The sequence below is a fragment of the Neomonachus schauinslandi genome, chromosome X (assembly GCF_002201575.2).
Source record: "Neomonachus schauinslandi chromosome X, ASM220157v2, whole genome shotgun sequence".
Taxonomy (NCBI): Eukaryota; Metazoa; Chordata; class Mammalia; order Carnivora; family Phocidae; genus Neomonachus; species Neomonachus schauinslandi.
Window position 1 is genome coordinate 64918555 of NC_058419.1, and position 19872 is coordinate 64938426.

Consider the following 19872-nt stretch of genomic DNA (forward strand, 5'->3'; position numbering starts at 1 on the left):
AAAGAAATTGTATGGAGTCACATGATCAGAAATTCTACTTCTCAGAGCCAAAGTACTACATTTTACAGTGCTGTGCTTGCTAGGTAGAGACTACATAAGATGATTATGACATAGCTAACATTTCTTATTAAGAACAGTTTGGGCCCATCACACAAGAATAAGACCTACCAAGACTGACTGTGGATGATAAAAGGAATATAAGATACAAATGTGAGCAAGCCATCATACTCACAGTTTAAGGAAGAGAGAAGAAAGTACTACTGAGACAGATGAAGCAGCCATTGCAGCAGATCCCATCCAGGGCTGCAAAACCAAACCAATGGGCATAAAAACTCCTAGGAAACAAGTATGGATTAGTTAGAGCAGACAGTATGAAACAGATTATTAATGTGTTTCTGATACATACATACACCTCATTTCCTTGTCTGATATTTATTCAGCACGTTATATGTGAAAAATTGGCAGTGACATAAATCTCCACCAACAGGAGGATAGAGTGTTGCTGTGAACATTCTTGTACGTGTCTCCCTGTGCACGTGTTTGAGAATTTCTCCAGGGAACATACCTAGAGGTGAAACTGCATTATAACATGGGCACATCTTCAACTTTAGGTGGATATTCCTCAGTTGTTCTCCAGAGTGCCTTGGACCACATCATAATCCCACCAATAGTGTATGAATAGTGTATGAATTTGACAGACATTTGGACATCTGGCTTATATGACAGGGATAAGGTAGACTTACTCTACTTCTAACTTTTTATGTGCTTATCTGTATTTTTCTCTTTTCTACAGTGATCATATATTACTTGCATAATTTTTTCCACCCTGCCCCTACTTATATAATTTTTAAAAAATCATTTGCTGCTATGAATTAATCTTTCTGGATTTTGATTGTTCTTTTATTTTTTTGTTCCCTCGGCATTTTGTGTCCTTGTTTATAAATAGGTTTGTAATTGTTCTTACATCATTTCATGTCCTCTTTGGCTCTCAAACCAGAGAGAAGAAGAAGAAAGTGATAACTATTTTCTTCTGCTATTACTAACTCCTGGGGCACCTGGGTGGCTCAGTCGGTTAAGCATCCAACTCTTGGTTTTGACTCAGGTCATGATCTCAGGGTCGTGGGATCAAGTCCTGCATTGGGCTCTGTGCTGGGCACGGAGCCTGCTTAAGATTCTCTCTCTCCCTCTCCCTCTGCCCCTCCCCCTGCACTTTCTTTCTCTAAAAAAAAAAAAAATACAATTTATTACTAACTCCTACCAAGTCCCTAAGTACAGGACATTATCAAATGTTTATTTAAAAATTCTAAATTGCTTTTTCTGGGTCATATTCCTTTATTTAATCCGTCAATCTCCGTCCCTCTCCTCCCCTTTTTTTCATCCCCCTTTCTCCCTCCCCCCCACCGCCCCCCCTTCTCTCTCTCTTTCTCTCCTGTTACCCAAACTTAAAAAAAAAACAAAATCCTGTTGGCTATTAGAATGTTAAGTGAAGAGCAAAAAATTCTCTGTATGCTATAATTATAACCATATAACAAGACAAAAAAACTGATGCAAAATAAAAAAGACTAGAAGTAAATACACTAAAATGCTAACAGTACTCGTGTTTGGGTAGTGAGATTAAAAGTAAATTTGTTCTTGGGGCACCTGGGTGGCTCAGTCTGCTAAGCATCTGACTCTTGATTCCGGCTCAGGTCATGATCTCATTGAGATTGAGCCCCGCATTGGGCTCCATGCTCAGCGGGAAAGTCTGCTGTAGATTTTCTCTCCCTCTGCCCCTCCCCCTGCACATGCTCGCTCTTTCTCTCTCTCTAAAAAAGTAAATCTTTAAAAGTAAATTTGTTCTCTTCAGCAAAAGATAAATAAGTAAATAAATATAAACATAAATATAAATGTAAATGTGAGGGCATATGGAGAAAGAGATGAAACAATGTGGAAAAGTATTATTAATTGGTGAATTTAAATGAAGACTATACAGGTTTTCATTGTATCTTTTTTCCAGGTTATATATAGCTTTGAAATTTTTCAAAATATAAAGTTGGAGGGGAAAATAAAATAAACCTATCAGAATGCTTATACATTTTATGCCATAATGAACATTGCTCAAAATTATAATTATTGATTTTAATATTACCTTTTACCACACCAGCAGGCTACCTATAAAAACTGAACTCAAAGCTAATAACAAGACTAAAAACTTCCAAAATGATAGGCCTCTAATGACTTCAGAGGAAAAAGTAATACTAATAGTCACATACCAGCAGCTATGGGAATTCCAACTAGATTATAAATTAGAGCAAAGACAAAATTTATCCGAATCCTCTTGACGGTCTTCCTTGATAAGTCAATACTTGCCACTACATCCAGAAGATCATTCTGAGAACAGAAATATTTGTGATATTAGGGAGAGACTCTAACTTAACGAGTACTTTTGTAATTGATAATGTGATTCTGAAGATGATGTGTACCTTAGGGTGGGTAATATGAATTAACTATAAAGTTCAAATATTGCTGAAAATTTCAGTCAGCCTTGGAAGATGTTTTTCAGGAATTTTCCTCAGGGGTCTAGAAAACACTTTTGGGGTTATATGCTGCTATGTAGATTACCTCACTTAAAATAATCTCAGCAAGTGTTTGTTGAAGAAAATTTTATTATAAGTACGTTCCCCAATCTTATTCTTTACTTTAGAAGCTTGTCATTCTCATCTGCTTTGCTTGACTGAGAAAGTCGGGAAGTAATTAGTAGGACTTCTCATACTCCCATCTTGAATTCTCCTAGTCTCAAGGGCTGGGAGCACAGGAATTAGAAGGAAAGGGTTGTTCTACTCGATATACTTTACAACACTAACCCTGACCAGGTGGAGCAATATCACGGACCTCAACATTCAGGCCACAGGACTTACCCTTATCAAAACCACATCAGCTGCTTCAATGGCTACGTCTGTACCCGTGCCAATGGCAATCCCTACATTAGCCATCGCCAGAGCTGGAGAGTCATTGATTCCATCGCCTACCATTGCAACCCGTTTCCCCTCCTCCTGAAGTTGCTTCACCTTAGCAACCTTATGAGAAGGGAGAACTTCAGCAAACACCTTTGTAATGCCAACCTACATGAGGAAAGATAAACTCAATTCATTTCAAGAAATATTACTAGTACCTTCACTATAACACAGCAATAATGAGCATCATTTTCCACCCACCAGAGGTCCCAAATTTCAAAAGTTGATAATATCCAGTAATAGTAAGGATACAGAAAGGGGCACCTGGGTGGCTCAGTTGGTGAAGCATCTGCCTTCGGCTCAGGTCGTGATCCCAGAGTCCTGGGATCAAGCCCTGCATTGGGCTCCCTGCTCAGCTGGGAGCCTGCTTCTCCCTCTCCTTCCCACTCATTCTTTCTCTCGATATCTTTCTCTCTCTCAAATAAATAAATAAAATCTTAAAAAAAAAAAAAGAAAGGATATGGAGAAATGAGCTCTCTTAGATATTCTCGGTGGGTGAGTAAACTGTTACCATCTTTTTGGAGGGCATTTGGCAGGATCTATCAAAGTGCACACATCATTTGATTGTGCAATTCCACTTCTAGCCATATTCTGGACATATTTATACAAGTATAAAAAGATACATGTTTGGCTCCAGGGAAGATGGCAAAGTGGGGGGATCCTGGGCTCACCTCATCCCATAGACGCAACTGGATGCACACACATCAGTATGAATGGCCCAGAGAATGGTCTAAGGACTGGCAGAACAGATTCTCCACAGTTAGGTATAGAGAAGAAGCCATGTTGATTGAAGAAGGTGTGGAGGGGGAGATATGTGCTGGAGCCAGGTGGACTCCTGGGACAGTCTGTGGGAGGGAAGAGTGTGGTGGGCCTGGGGAGGGGAGAGGAACAGACCCTGACACTAAGTGCCCCAGGCACAGGGGCCTGCAGAGGGAAGGCAAGTCCCCACAGAGTTTGGCTTTGAGAACCAGAGGGGCCCGGCTTTGGAAGTTCTTACAATCAGTGGGGCTTCACACCTGGAACTTCACAAATCAGCTGGTTCAGCTCTGGGAGAGCCAGAGGGCAATAAGAAACTGAGTGTCCCCCCTGCAACGTAGACAGCACAACAAACAGCTTCTACAGCATAGTAGCAGCAGTTTGAAAAATGCCTGGGGTATACAGGAGGGAGATTTGTATACTAATCTCACAGTGTGTGCAGTAGGGGCAGGGATCTTTGGGAGTCTGCTCCAAGAACAAAAGAACTGGCAGGCAGCATTTCCCTCCCCTGCCCCCAGCCTAGATACCCCAACACCTGTGGTAACGAGCACAGTGCCAACTCTCTCCACGGAGATTGCCAACAGTGTGCCCTGCTGCCATGCAATTCTACATATCCACCCCCTCCGACCCGGCCAGACTCAGCAGTTTTCCCTGGTGACTACAGGTCCCCTCCCATAGCAGGTCAGCGTAGACCCTGCTGGAACCCCATGCCCTGCCCACGCTTTCTCCCGTAGACCTGCCCCCTCCAATTTGCCCTCGGCCGGAGCCCATCCAAAGTGGTGCCACAAGCCTGGCAGTGTGCAAGCAGTCCCAAGAGGGGTCAGAACCACTCCAAAGTGGCTCCAGCCCCAAGCAGAGGGGAAGATAATCACAGACACAAGTCCAACTGGGGACCTAGCAGTGTGCTGGAGGTAGATATCGGGTCTGATGGCAGGCTCTACCCACCGAAGAAAGTTTCTCAGGGGACAACACGGGGAGAGCACCCTGTAGTTTGATGCTACCGCATCTCTGGCAAACACCTGATCTGACACAACTCATGCTCAAGGCGGCCCTCAGACTGGCCCACTAATGCCACAGGGACCAAATCTTGCCGCCAACAGGCAAAGAGAGACAGGGACGGAAGGCAGAGGCAGAGGGAGAGGGAGAAGCAGACTCCCTGCTGAGCAGAGAACCCAGTGTGGGACTCGATCTCAAGACCCTGAGATCATGACCTGAGCCAAAGGCAGGCGCTTAACCGACTGCACGGAAGGCAAACGTGGCTCAGCCAAAATAGTCCAGTGCACACAACACACATAGGAGACACCAGTGAAGTGCCAGGATCTAGTGAACTGGGGACACTGCCCTGCAGGTACTAAAGGACCTCTTCTTCATAAGGACACCAGTTTCAAGAGCAGGAGATGTAGCTGACTTTTCTAACACATAGAATCAGACGGAGAAAGTTAGACAGAATAAGGAAACAGAGGAATATGTTCCAAATGAAAGAACAGGACAAAATCACAGCAAGAGAGCTAAATGAAATGAAAATAAGTAATATGCCTGATAGATAACTTAAAGTAATGGTCATAAGGATACTCACTGGACTTAAGAAAACAGTGGAGACTTCAGTGTGACTGTCAACAAAGAGACAGAAAACATTAAAAAGAAGCAAATGGAGATGAAGAACTCAATAGGTGAAATTAAAAATATCCTAGAGAGAATAAACAGGAGACTAGAGGACCCACAGCAAATATCCTCCTCAATGGTGAAAAACAGATCTTTTCCCCTAAGGTCGGGAACAGAAAAAGGATGTCCACTGTCACCAGTTTTATTCAACATAGTACTGGATGTCCTAGCCACAGCAATCAGACAACAACAAAAAAAATAAAAGGCATTTGGAGCGCCTGGGTGGCTCAGTCGGTGAAGCACCTGCCTTCAGCTCAGGTCATGATCTCAGGGTCCTGAGATCGAGTCCCGCATCGGGCTCTCTGCTCAGCAGGGAGTCTGCTTCTCCCTCTCCCTCTGCCTCTGCCCCCGACTCATGCTCTCTCTCTATCAAATAAATAAATAAATAATATTTTTTTAAAAAAAGAAATAAAAGGCATCCAAATTGGTGAGGAAGAAGTAAAACTTTCCCTATTTGAAGATGACATCATACTATATATAGAAAGGCCCAAAGACTTCACCAGAAAACTACTAGAACTGATGAAGGAATTCAGTAAAGTCGCAGGATACAAAATCAATATACAGAAATCCATTGCATTTCTAAATACTAATTATGAAGTAGCAGAAAGAGAAATTAAGAAAACAACAACATTTATAATTACACCAAAAATAATGAAATATGTAGGAATAAGCTTAACCATAGAGGTGAAAGACCAGTACTCTGAAAACTATAAAACACTGATGAAAGCCATCGAAGATAACCAGACAAATGGGAAGATACTCCATGCTCATGGATTGGAAGAACAAATGTTAATATGTCCGTACAACCCAAAGCAATATAGAGATTTAATGCAATCTCTATCAACATACCAACAGCATTTTTCACAGAACTGGAACAAATAATCTTAACATTTGTATGGAACCACAAAACACTTTGAATAGCCAAAGCAATGTTGAAAAAGAACAAAACCGGGGCGCCTGGGTGGCTCAGTTGGTTAAGCGACTGCCTTCGGCTCAGGTCATGGTCCCAGAGTCCTGGGATCGAGTCCCACATCGGGCTCCCGGCTCAGAGGGGAGCCTGCTTCTCCCTCTGACCCTCTCCCCTCTCATGCTGTTTCTCTCTCTCTCTCTCAAATAAATAAATAAATAAAATCTTTAAAAAAAAAAAAAGAAAAAAGAAAAAGAACAAAACCGGAGGTATCACAATCCCAGATTTCAAGATATACTATAAAGCTTGTGGTAATCAAAACAGGATGGTACTGGCACAAAAACAGACACATAGATCATTGGAACAGAATAGAGAGTCCAGAAAAAAACCAGGATTATATGGTCAATTAATCTTTGAAAAAAGAGGAAAATATGCCATAGGAAAAAGTCTCCTCAACAAATGGTGTTAGAAAAACTGAACAGTTATGTACAAAAAAATGAAGCTGGACCACTTTCTTACACCATAATAAAATAAATTCAAAATGGATTAAAGAATTAAATGTGAGACAGGAAACCATAAAACTCCTAGCAGAGAACACAGGCAGTAATTTTTCTCACTTTGGCCATAGCAACATCTCTCTAGATAGGTCTGCTGAGGCAAGGGAAACAAACGCAAAAATAAACTATTGGGATAACATCAAAATAAAAAGCTTCTGCACAGCGAAGGAAACAATCAATAAAACTAAAAAGCAACCTACAGAATGGGAGAAGACATTTGCATATGACATATCTGATAAAGGGTTGGTATCCAAAATATATAAAGAACTTACCAAACTCAACACTCAAAAAACAAAAAATCCAGTCAAGAAATGGACAGAAGACATGAACAGACATTTCTCCAAAGAAGATATATAGGTTGGCCAACAGACACGTGAAAAGATGCTCAACATTATTCATCATGAGGGAAATGCAAATCAAAACCATAATGAGATATCACCTTACACCTGTCAGAATGGCTAAAATCAAAAACTCAAGAAACAGGTGCTAGCAAGGATGTGGAAAAAAGGGAACCCTCAGGCACTGTTGTGGGGAATGCAAACTGGTGCAGCCACTCTGGAAAACTGTATGGAGATTCCTCAAAAGGCTAAAAATAGAACTACTGTTTGATCCAGTAATTCCAATACTGGGTATTCACACAAAGAATATGAAAACACTAATTCAAAAAGATATATGCACTGCTATGTTTATTGTAGCATTATTTACAATAGCCACGATATGGAAGCAGTCCAAGTGTCCACTGACAGATGAATGGATAAAGAATATGTAGTATATATATACAATGGAATATTACTCAATCATAAAAAAGAATGAAATCTTGCCATTTGCAACAACATGGATGGATCTAGAGGGTATAATGCTAAGTGAAATAAGTCAGTCAGAGAAAGACAAATACCATATGATTTCACTCATATGTGGAATTTAAGAAACAAAACAAATGAACAAGGGAAGACAGACAGACAAGCCAAAAACCAGACTCTTTAACTATAGTTAGGTGGGAGGATGGATAAAATAGGTGAAGGGGATTAAGAGTACACTTACCATGATGAGCACTGAGTAATGTATAGGACTGTTGAATCACTATGTTGTACACCTGAGTCTAATCTAACACTGTATGTTAACTATACTGGAACTAAAATAAAAATTTTAAAAATAAATAAAAAATAAAAAATGAAAGCTCTGTGAAAACCACCCCCCAAAAAAGATGTATGTCCAAAGATTTACATCACTGCCTGTTTGTAACAAAATTTTCAAAACCACCTAAATACCCATCATTAGAGGAATGTTTAAGTAAATTATGATACATCCATACCATAGAATTCCATGTAGTAATGCTGAAAGGCTAAAATAACTTTGTATGTTCAGCTATGGACAAAGCTCCAAAGCAAACAGCTGGGGCACCTGAGTGGCTCAGTTGGTTAAGCATTTGCCTTCGGCTCAGATCATGATCCCAGGGTCCTGGGATCGAGTCCCGCATTGGGCTCCCTGCTTAATAGGGAGTGTGCTTCTCCCTTTGCCTCTGCCCTGCCCCCCTGCTCCTACTCTCTCTCTCAAATAAATAAAATCCTTTAAAAAATAAAATAAATAAAAAATAAAAAGCAAACTCCTGAACGAACAATCATTAGAAAAATGATGTAATTTATGTTGAAAATACCAGAACTATACATTTGTATATGAACACAAATGCCTACGAAAAATTGGGGATAGGACTGGACAGGGAGCTTGGGAAAAGGGTAACTTAAACTTTTTATTTTATATCCTTCTGCATTTTTTATAATGTACTCATATATTACTTGTGTTATTTAATAGAAGAGGGAGGAGGCATTCTGAAGTAGAAAAGACTAGTATGAGAAAAGTTTTGTAGATAAGGCAAATGTGGGGGTCAGGAGCAGAAAAATATGTCAAACTGGTGCATTAGGCGATGGTTCCACCAGTGATGTTCAGGATGGACTAGAGAGGGAAGTGCCTGGAGCTTTTGCTGTAATTTAGGCAGGAGAGATTGGGCACCTGAGAGCCTGGCTTAGGCTGGCAGCACTGGTAAAGAATAGGAGCAACATTTCTAAGGAAGTATCAACAGAAACTAGTGTAGGGTGTCACTGAAGCATTTCATGAATTAAGTAAATGTTTTTTTTTAGTTATAAGAGTAACACAAAGTCCAAACTCCTTCCAACATAGCACGCCAACTGTTCTTTAAAGAACCAGGTATCGATACTCCGTGATAAGGAAAATAATAGGTAATATGAATCTTTAGCACTTGAAAGCAAGAAGCAAAATGTATATGAGGAATTAGAAGTCACCACATACCCCCCACCCCAACCACTAAGTAAACCAATTACCTGAGAAGCAATAGATCGAGCTGTTTTACTGTTGTCTCCAGTCATTAGAACTACTTCTAAGCCCATAGATTTCAAAATGCGGACAGCCAATTCTGCTTCAGGCTTCACTGTGTCAGCGATTGCTATCAAGCCACACAGCTCATCTAATATAGGAGGTATCAGAAAATAAGAGAGTTTGGAATATGCTGAGAGCAGGAATAATACTCTAACTTAAAATTTGAGAAGGAAATTAATTTTGTTAAGCAAAGCTGTTCAGGGCTTAAGCTTAATTCAAAATGTCTCCAAGCCCACACAGGCTGTATTCCACAAAATCTGTGACAAACCTCCATATTGAGTTATGAAAATTTCAGAGTGAGGTAGGGGTTACTAATGAAAGTAGTAATTGGAAAGTTGAAAGAGAGATCTTATTGGATACTAAAAGACTTTTTTTTTTCCTTTGAGAAGTATTGGTCAATAGTTCCAAACACTTTAGTTCATTTAAAGGCAAATGAAACTGAAAACTAATACTTTTTTTTCTTTTTAAGGTGAAGGGGGTGGATTGAGGCCAAACTGGCATTTATTTTTATTTTTATTTTTTAAAGATTTTTTTTTTTTTAATTTGACAGAGAGAGACACAGCGAGAGAGGGAACACAAGCAGGGGGAGTGGGAGAAGGAGAAGCAGGCTTCCCGCCAAGCAGGGAGCCCAATGCGGGGCTCGATCCCAGGACTCTGGGATCATGACCTGAGCCGAAGGCAGACGCTTAACGGCTGAGCCACCCAGGCGCCCCTGGCATTTATTTTTTTAATTTTTATTTTTTAATTTTTTTAAATTTAATTTTATTTTATTGTTATGTTAGTCCCCATACAGTACATCGTTAGTTTTTGATGTAGTGTTCCATGATTCATTGTTTTTGTATAACACCCAGTGCTCCATGCAATACATGCCCTACTTAATACCCACCACTGGGCTAACCCATCCCCACACCCCCGTCCCCTCTGAAACCCTCAGATTGTTTCTCGGAGTCCACGGTCTCTCATGGTTCCTCTCCCCCTCTGATTCCCCCCCTTCATTTTTCCCTTCCTTCTCCTAATGTCCTCCATGCTATTCCTTATGTTCCACAAATAAGTGAAACCATATGATAATTGGCTTTCTCTGCTTGACTTATTTCACTTAGCATAATCTCCTCTAGTCCCATCCATGTTGATGTAAAAGTTGGGTATTCATCCTTTCTGATGGCTGAGTAGTATTCCATTGTATATCTGGACCACATCTTTATCCATTTGTCTGCTGAAGGGCATCTTGGCTCTTTCCATGGTTTGGCTATTGCGGACATTGTTGCTATGAACATTGGGGTGCATATGGCCCTTCTTTTCACTACATCTGTGTCTTTGGGGTAAATACCCAGTAGTGCAATTGCTGGGTCAGAGGGTAGCTCTATTTTTAATTTTTTGAGGCACCTCCACACTGTTTCCCAAAGTGGCTGTACCAACTTGCATTCCCACCAACAGTGTAAGAGGGTTCCCCTTTCTCCACAACCTCTCCAACGTTTCTTGTCAATTTTTGAAAACTGGCATTTTATACTGGGGAAAGAAATCACTGCAAGTAGTTATTTTATTTTAAAAACAAGAGTAAGGGGCGCCTGGGTGGCTCAGGCAGTTAAGCGTCTGCCTTCGGCTCAGGTCATGATCCCAGGGTCCTGGGATCAAGCCCTGCATCGGGCTCCATGCTCGGCGGGAAGCCTGCTTCTCCCTCTCCTACTCCCCCTGCTGTGTTCCCTCTCTCGCTGTGTCTCTCTGTGTCAAATAAATAAATAAAATCTTTTAATAATTAAAAAAAATTAAAAAATAAAAACAAAAGTAAATGGTATGTTCTGCTTCTTCCTGAACCTAAAAATGTCATAGTTAAGATACTGCCTTCATGCTTAGCAAGCATTATAAATGTTGACTAATTAATCTCACAGCTAGAAATTTACCCAAGAAATAATTTAACAAAAGAAAGCACCTAAAACCTCATAGATGTTTATCATAGTGTTATTTATAATAATGAAATATTAAGAATAGTTTAAATTTCCAACAAGGGAATTATTACCTTAGTTACAATATATAATAAATTATGCAGAATTAAAATTAGAAAATATTTATGAGTATAGCAAATAAATGAATAAAGCAAAATATAATAGGTGTATAAGGGATTTTAAATTTTTATTCAACTTTATTGAGGTAAAATTTATATGCAGAATACACCCACTTAAAAAGAGTATTATACTAGTATTATAATTCTGTACATATATTATATTGTATATAGCATATATATACAAAAAAACCCAGAAATGGAATACATGCAATTAAAACTGACATTGAGTTAGGATGATGAGATTATAGATATTCTTTTATTTGCTATTACTTTAATGTTATGTTATTTTTAGGTTTTAAAAAAATCTTTGATTAGCTTTTTTATTTTTGGGGGGAGAGGCAATCACTAAAAACAAAATTTTATTTATTTAATTTATTTATTTTTACTTTTTACTTTTTATTTATTTTTATTATTATTATGTTCAATTAGCCAGCATAGAGTACATCATTAGTTTTTGATGTAGTGTTCAACGATTCATTAGTTGCTTATAACACCGGGTGATGGGTATTAGGGAGAGCATGTGTGGTGATGAGCACTGGGTGTTATACGCAACTATTGATTAGCTTTTTTACAAAAACATAGGTTAGGGAGGAAAATAACAAAGCCAGGCAAATGCAAGAGAATTCTAAATTAATCAGTAACAATTAGGTATTGCTAACATTTTCACTTTGCATTCAGGCTGCTTTTCAAAAGCCCTCAAGTTCAGAAGTCTCTCAAAAATATACATAAAATAATTACTGAGATCACAACATTGAGTCACAGTGTACTTATGGAAAACCTTACCATCAACTGCCACCAATACAGCAGTCCGACCTTTTCTTTCATGTTCAGTCATGGAATCATCTACATCGTTGCTAATAACAAGACCATTTCTAGTCATCCACTCCCGGTTACCAATGAGGACTTTGTACTGCTGGGCATTAAGAGCATCTGAAATAAAGTACAGAAAGAACATTTAGTGAGATCGTTTAATATTTATAACAACCCTGTGAGGTATGTTCTTCCTGTCTAACCTTACACAGTCACTATGTTGTATTTTTGGTAGACCACAGCCTACAACAGTGATTTCCAAATTTTCAAGGAACATACTTTGCTCTTCTATGCTTTTGGGCCTTTGCACATGTTGCTGTCTCCACCTGGAATGTCCTTACCCCTCCTCTCCAGTTATCAAACTCCATCATATTCTTCAAGAGCCAGTTCAAATGCTTCTTTCTTGGTGAAGCTTTCCCTTTGATCTTCCACACAAATGAATTAAATCCAAAATATTTATTGTGCATCAGTAGCTGATTGTAGTAGTAGTAGTTGGATGGAAACATACAACTATACTGATGTCTCATTTTATTTATTTATTTATTTTTTTATTTATTTAAGACAGAGAGAGACCAGGGGCGCCTGGGTGGCTCAGTTGGTTAAGTGACTGCCTTCGGCTCAGGTCATGATCCTGGAGTCCCAGGATCGAGTCCCGCATCGGGCTCCCTGCTTGGCAGGGAGTCTGCTTCTCCCTCTGACCCTCCTCCCTCTCATGCTCTCTGTCTCTCATTCTCTCTCTCTCAAATAAATAAATAAAATCTTTAAAAAAAAAAAAAAAAGACAGAGAGAGACTGAGAGTGAGCATGAGCAGGGGAGAGGGGCAGAAGCAGGTTCCCCGCTGAGCAGGGAGCCCAACACGGGGCTCAATCCCAGGACCCTGGGATCATGACCTGAGCTGAAAGCAGCCGCTTAACTGACTGAGCGACCCAGGTGCCTCCACTGATGACTCATTTTAAACATGTGACCACTAACTTGACGCAAGTCCTTAGAGTTGTCTGGCAATTCTACACTTCCCCAGTCCATTCATTTTCCGTTCCTTCTAGAGGGCTATTTTGTACCTTCTCTTCTCCCACCCTCATCTATGGCCAGATGATGAATCTGCTTCCTACTTCAGAAAGAATTAAAAGCAATCAGAAGAGAACTTCAAGCTCTCACTGCCACAGCTAACCAGCTGCCTGTGCCTACGTACACACCAATCTAGCTTCTCTTCTATTCTAAACGGCCCCTGCTCCTATTTAAGACCAACCTCTCCACTTACGTACTAGACCCCCTTCCTTTGCTTATTCTAGAACATCTCTCCTACAATTCTCTCCTCTTTCTCCTGCATAATCACATTTTCTATCTCTGTTGCACATAGTCCTATCTTTAAAAACAAAACAAAACAAAACAAAAAAACCTCTCTTGATCTCACTTAACTCTTTACTACTGCCCCAAATTTCTGTTTCTATACACAGCAAAACTTCTTGGAAGTGTTGTCTCTATTGACTATCTCCAATTCATATCTTCCCAAATTCTTTTGTGAACCCACTCCAATAAAGCTTTTGTCTCTACTACTCCAAAGAGTTGTTCACACAGTATGCCAGTGACCTTTACTTTCATAAACCTAATGGCTAATTATTGTTCCTCATCTTACTTGCCTTATTAGCAGCATTTAACACAGTTGATCGCTCTCTCCTTCTTGAAATACTTTCTTTCCTTGGCTTCTAGGACACCAAATTCTTATGAGTTACCTCTTCACTTACCACTTCTTCTCAGTCTTCTTTGCTGATCTCCCTGATCTCTTAACTTATTGTATTGTAGGGCTCAATCCTTAAACCATTCCCCCCCCATCTACTCTCACTCCTTGGTGATCTTATCCAGTCTCATATCTTTAAATACAATCTATACCAGCTTTGTCCAACAAGATTTGGAAATGTTCTGTATCTGCGGTTTAATACAGTAGCCACTAGCAACATGTGGCTATAGAGCAATGAAATGTGGCTAGTATGGCTGAAGGGCTGAACTTTAAATTAAATTTATTTTTTTTAAGTTTACTTATGTATTTCTTTTAAGTAATCTCTACACCCAACGTGGGGCTCAAACTCATGACCCCAAGATCAAGAGTCACATGCTCTTCCGACTGAGCCAGCCAGGTGCCCCTGAATTTTAAATTAAATTTAAATAATTTAAGTTTAAGTAGTCACATGTAATGAATGGCTATCATACTGGAAGGCCCAGATCTATAGGTGGACGACTACCAAATCTATGTCTCCAACCTAACTCTGTTTCCTTGAACTGCAGACTTGTGCAGCCAACTGCCTACTTGTTATTTCCACTTATATGGCACTTGACTATCTAACAGGCACTCAAATTTAACATGTAAAAAACTGATCTCCTGATCAGTTCTCCTCAATATTGCCCTTCCAATGGTCTTCCCCATTCTACTTAAATGGTAACTTCATCCTCCTAAAATGTTTAGGCCACAAACCTTGGCATAATTCTTGACTCCTGTTTCTCCCATACCCCACATCCAATCTGTGAGAAAATTTGTCAGCCAGCTCTCCCTTCAAAACACACTCAGATTCTGACCACTTCTTATGATCTCTACTGCTACCACATTGGTCCAAACCATTCTTATCTTTCACCTGGATTATGGCAACAGCCTACTAACTCATTTCCCTGCTTCTGTCCTTCCCCCTATTGCTCCAAGAGTGTATTTTTATCACAGCAGCCAGGGTAATACTTATAAAACATTAAGTTGGATTCTGTCACTCCTATACACAAAACTCTCCAATGGCTTCCCATCTCAAGGGTAAAAGCCAAAATTCTTTCAATGTCCTTACATAATCTAGTCCTGTACTACTCTCTAACCTTATCTCTTACCCCCTTCCCACTCATTTACTCTGCTCCAGGCACACTGTTCTCCTTGTTGTTCCTCAAACTAGGCTTGGGTACTTAACATCCCTCCTACCTGGAATGCTCTTGTCACAGATATTCACATAGCTTTCTCCCTCCCCCTTCTCAGGTTTTTGAACCTGAGGACTACCCTGATCATCCTATGTAAAATAGGACCCAATACTCACAGCATTCCCTATACCCCTCTACCCTTCTTTATTTTCCTCTACAGCACTATCTCCATCAGACATATTATATTTTCTTATCTCTTTGCTCACTGTTTTGTGTTCTCCCACCAGGAAAATAAGTTCCAAAAGATAGTGACTTTGTCTATTCTGCTAACTGTTGATTCTTTAGGGTCTTGAACAGTGCTTAATAAAAGGTGTCAAATGAACAAAATTACTATGTGTCAGTGCTTGGTACTGGAAGTTCACAAATAATAAATTGTTGGTAGAATCAGGTAAATAAAGTATTATCATGCAGTGTACCTAGCACAAAAACACAGAGATTAAGTACAGTTATGATTTAAAAAGAAGAGCAAATATCTCTGCCTATACATGTCAGTCGGCAAAGTCTTCACTGAAGAGATATGTGAGCTGACTTTTGAAAAATGAAAATAAGTTCATGAGGTAGATGCCACTGTAGACAACAACATTACCCAGAGGAAACAGTGAATGAAATGATCTAATAAGCATGAAATGACACAATGTAAAAAGGAACTGTAAGTAGTTCCATATGAATGGAACACAGGGTACATGGAGGTCAGTGGAAAAAGACAAAATGGGTGATGTAGGCAGGCAGGAGACATATCATGGGGAACGGACCTGGAACAAAGTCTAGAGAGACTGGTCTTAAGTCCCACAGGAGACAGCCAGCAAGCCAGGATCCCTAACAGAATCGAACTGATAGGGTTTAGGATACAAGCAAACCTCCAAAACAAAGATTTTCTGAGGGATGGGCATAACTTTTATCACATTCCTCCAAAGGTTCATGATTCAAAAATAAATTATAAACCACTATAATAAAAGGTACTAGTCAGACAGTTATATAATCATATTTGCAGGTTAGCAAAATCACTCAAGCACAAATGGGTAGGGAGGTGCTAGAACACTTAGGTGGGTATATTATGTTTTGGGGCAGATGGATAGACAAACCAGAAACTCAGAAAACAGGCCTTGGCTAGAGATGTGGATTTTGGAGTGCCAGCAGAAGCCTACAGATGGCAGAACAAGCAATAGACATGAAGGAGATTGTACAGAGAGTATATAAAATGAGAAAAAGACAAAGAACAAAACCCTGGGGATACCCAACATTTGAGAGCAGGAGAAAAGAGGAATCAGAGGAGGATTGGAAGCAACAGCCAGGTAGGTAAGAAGATAATTTAGAGAATGAATGGTCATGAAATTAAAAGAAAGAGCTTTAGGAAGGAAGAAATGGTCAACATTCTCAAATGCCTTGGGCATTTGAGGTCATGCAGGATGCAGACTGAGAAGAAACCACTGGAGTGAGTACTGAACAAGGTCATCAATGCACTTAGAAAAAACAGTTTCAGTAGTATGGATGGGGCAGAAGCCAGGCTGTGTGGTGAATAAGTGAATTCAGCAAACCTAGACTACTCTTTCTAGAAGCTTAGATATAAAGGAAAAAAAGAGACAGGATACAGTCTAAAAGGGATTACAGTGATAGTGATGGAAGAAATGTTTGTATGTTTAGCAGAAGGAGCTAGTACAGAGAGTGGGAAAATAAAGAAGCGAGGGGATGTAACAGAGTAAGGTCCCTGAAGAATCAAGAGAGGGTGGGATCTAGAGCAAAGATGATGGGATTCATTATGCAGGATGAGGGATACCTTTTCTCCTGAAAAAGGAATCATGCTTGGCAAAAAGTTGACAGACCAAATGTCTGAGAACCTTAATTTTCCATGTGAAAAATAAACCTGATAACTTGCTTAGGGAACAAGGGAGAAGGCCACGGTATCTCGTAAAAGATATAAAAGGTTTAGAGTAGCTGTGGTAAGAAATAAAAGAAAGATAGCTGAACTAATATGGAAGATCAGCTAAGACTAGAATTCAGCACCCTATGGTAGAATCAAGGAGCAGCACAGTTGGGAAATGTTCTCGAGTAACTCAAGTGAAGTGACCAGAAGGCCTATGGTAAAATTATTTGACAGAATGAAACCATGATGCCAATTTTTGTTTCTTATCTAACAGTTCAGGTTTATAAAGGTAGACATCTGTTAATATTTGTCCCATAATTGGTACTATGAAGAAAATTAGCTTACTTGAGAGCTGGGCATCAATAATCATGGAAGATGAAGTTGATGACTGTTCATTACTTGCACCAATTTGAACCAGGGATGCATTTTTAATATTATTTTCCTCTATCTTCCAGTTATTCTTATGTAGCAAGCCTTCAATATTGATGACTTTACAGCTAATACCACAGCCTGGCACAACCTGGAAATCTACGCAGGTACCCAAGGTTTCAGTGTCCAGCTCCTAACAAATAGAAACAGAAGGATTTCTTCTGCTGTTCTAATAATCCAAGGTCATCAATAGCACAATCAAGGATTACTGCTGGTTAATTCTAAATGTTTAGACACATGCTGCATGCCCGGTTAATTCTAAATGTTTAGAACAAAACATCAGAATTGTTTATTTTAATCGCACTCTCTAAAATTTATACCAAGTTTAGAGAAAGAAAACATGGAAGGTTTACCAGTATTCTCTGCCCTTTCCAGTAGAGAATTACAAGTTAAATATTTAATTCTACTGTCAAGTCAGATTTTCTATTCAGTACAGGGCAAAGGGTAACAAAGAACAGGGCCTTTAGTTACCAGAGTGCCTCTCTAGTATGATTCTGTGTCCTTAGTAAGCCAAAGAATTTTGGTGGCCATCATTGTTTCCTGGCTCTTTATATCTTCATCCTCTCTGTTGTTTGGTTTGGGTGTAAAGAAGCCAGGTCAGTAAAATAGTAAATTGGTAAAAAGGAAAGAACACCAATGATAGGAATTGCCACATCATAACTGTAAAATTATGAGATAATTTACAAAGAACTTACACAAATCAGTGAAAAAAAAGGTAAACAATCCTATGAAAAAAACAGGCAAAGGATACAAGCAGAAAAGTTACAGAAAAAGAAATTCAAATGGCCAATGAAAAGATGTTCAACCCAATTTATAATTATGGAAATGCAAAGCAAACCATCAATGAGTAAATATTTTTTTATTTATTAAATTGGAAAAAATAAAGTAAGAATGTGGGGAAATGAGCACTAATAACTTTTGGTGAAAGTATAAACTGGTACAACCCTTCACATGGGTATTGGTAATATTTGCTATGTGGGCATTGGTAATATTCATCAGAATTTAACTGCATGTATCCTTTGATCTAGTAATTGCATTGATAGGCATTTAACATAAATATAAACTTGCAAAAGCTGACAAGAACATTAACCGTACACTGTAAGAGACAAAAAAAACCCAATCATACAGTAGAACACAATATAGCCATTAAACATAATGAGGCAGATCTATATGTCTTAATATGGAAAAATCATTCAATAAAATAAAAAAAAAAAAGGTACCAAAGATTGGTCACTGTTGTGACCTTTCTACATGAAGTCTAAAACATAATAAATGCATATATGTTCAGATATGTATTTAAAATAGTTAACAAATGCACACTTTGGGGACTATACTAAAAATGACTGAATTGTACAATTTATAATGAACTTTAGAGTATGTGAATTGTATCTCAGTAAAGCTGTTACAGTAGTCCTCCCTCCCCCATCCACGGTTTCACTTTCCTTGGTTTCAGTTACTCGTGGTCAACTGTGGTCTGGAAGCAGATGATCCTCTTTCTGACATAGTGTCAGAAGGTCGACTGTAGCCTAGCACCAAGTCACAATGCCTACATCATTCATCTCATTTCATCTCATCACACAGGCATTTTACCATCTCACATCATCACAAAAAGGGTGAGTACAGTACAATAAGTAATTTTGAGAGAGAGAGAAAGACCATATTCACATAACTTTTATTACAGTATATTGTTATAATTATTCTATATTATTAATAGTTACTGTTGTTAATATCTTACTAATTTATAAATTAATTTGTAAATTAATTTACATTGATATTTAAATTAATTAATTTTAATAATTAATATAATTTGTGATATTTTAATTAATTAGTATTAATAAAATATAACATACATTATAATCTCTTGGCTAATTTATAAATTAAACTTTATCATAGGTATGTATGTATAGGAGAAAACATAGTATATATAGGGTTCAGTACTCTGCAGTTTCAAGCATCCACTCGGGTCTTGGAACATATCCCCTGCAGATAAGGAGAGACTACTGTATTTTAAAAGACTGCTAACAGATTAACACTTGTTAGACTCTGGAGAGAGGAATTATGAAAGGGGGCAGGGGGGGGCGCCTGGGTGGCTCAGTTGGTTGGGCGACTGCCTTCGGCTCAGGTCATGATCCTGGAGTTCCGGGATCGAGTCCCACATCGGGCTCCCTGCTCGGCGGGGAGTCTGCCTCTCCCTCTGAGCCTCCTCCCTCTCATGCTCTCTGTCTCTCATTCTCTGTCTCACAAATAAATAAAATTTAAAAAAAAAAAAAAAAAAAAAGAAAGGGGGCAGGGAATGAGGCTTTCCTTTTTCATTATGTAACTCTCTGTATGCATTACGTTTTAATTTTTTAGTCAACAGGGGTTATCCGTGTGATAAAATTATAGTTAATTTCTGCTTTCATCTTTATACTCTTCTGTATAAAGAAACTAACACATATTCTAAAATAAATTGAGAAAATACAAGTCTCTCGAGCCTCCTACCAACTATATATGTAAATCAC

At 39.0% G+C, this 19872-nt stretch overlaps 1 protein-coding gene across 2 annotated transcripts in view; it reads right to left on the reverse strand.

Annotated features, from left to right (window-relative positions):
* ATP7A (ATPase copper transporting alpha) overlaps positions 1-19872 on the reverse strand; it is a 153743-nt gene that overhangs the window by 3560 nt on the left and 130311 nt on the right. For both annotated transcript variants that reach the window (XM_021678911.2, XM_044911518.1), the window contains 6 exons: positions 17288-17504; positions 12109-12255; positions 9212-9354; positions 2898-3101; positions 2253-2370; positions 233-335 (listed from right to left, as the gene is read on the reverse strand). In XM_021678911.2, the coding sequence (XP_021534586.1) occupies positions 233-335; positions 2253-2370; positions 2898-3101; positions 9212-9354; positions 12109-12255; positions 17288-17504 (932 nt within the window). The remainder of the gene's footprint in view (positions 1-232; positions 336-2252; positions 2371-2897; positions 3102-9211; positions 9355-12108; positions 12256-17287; positions 17505-19872) is intronic.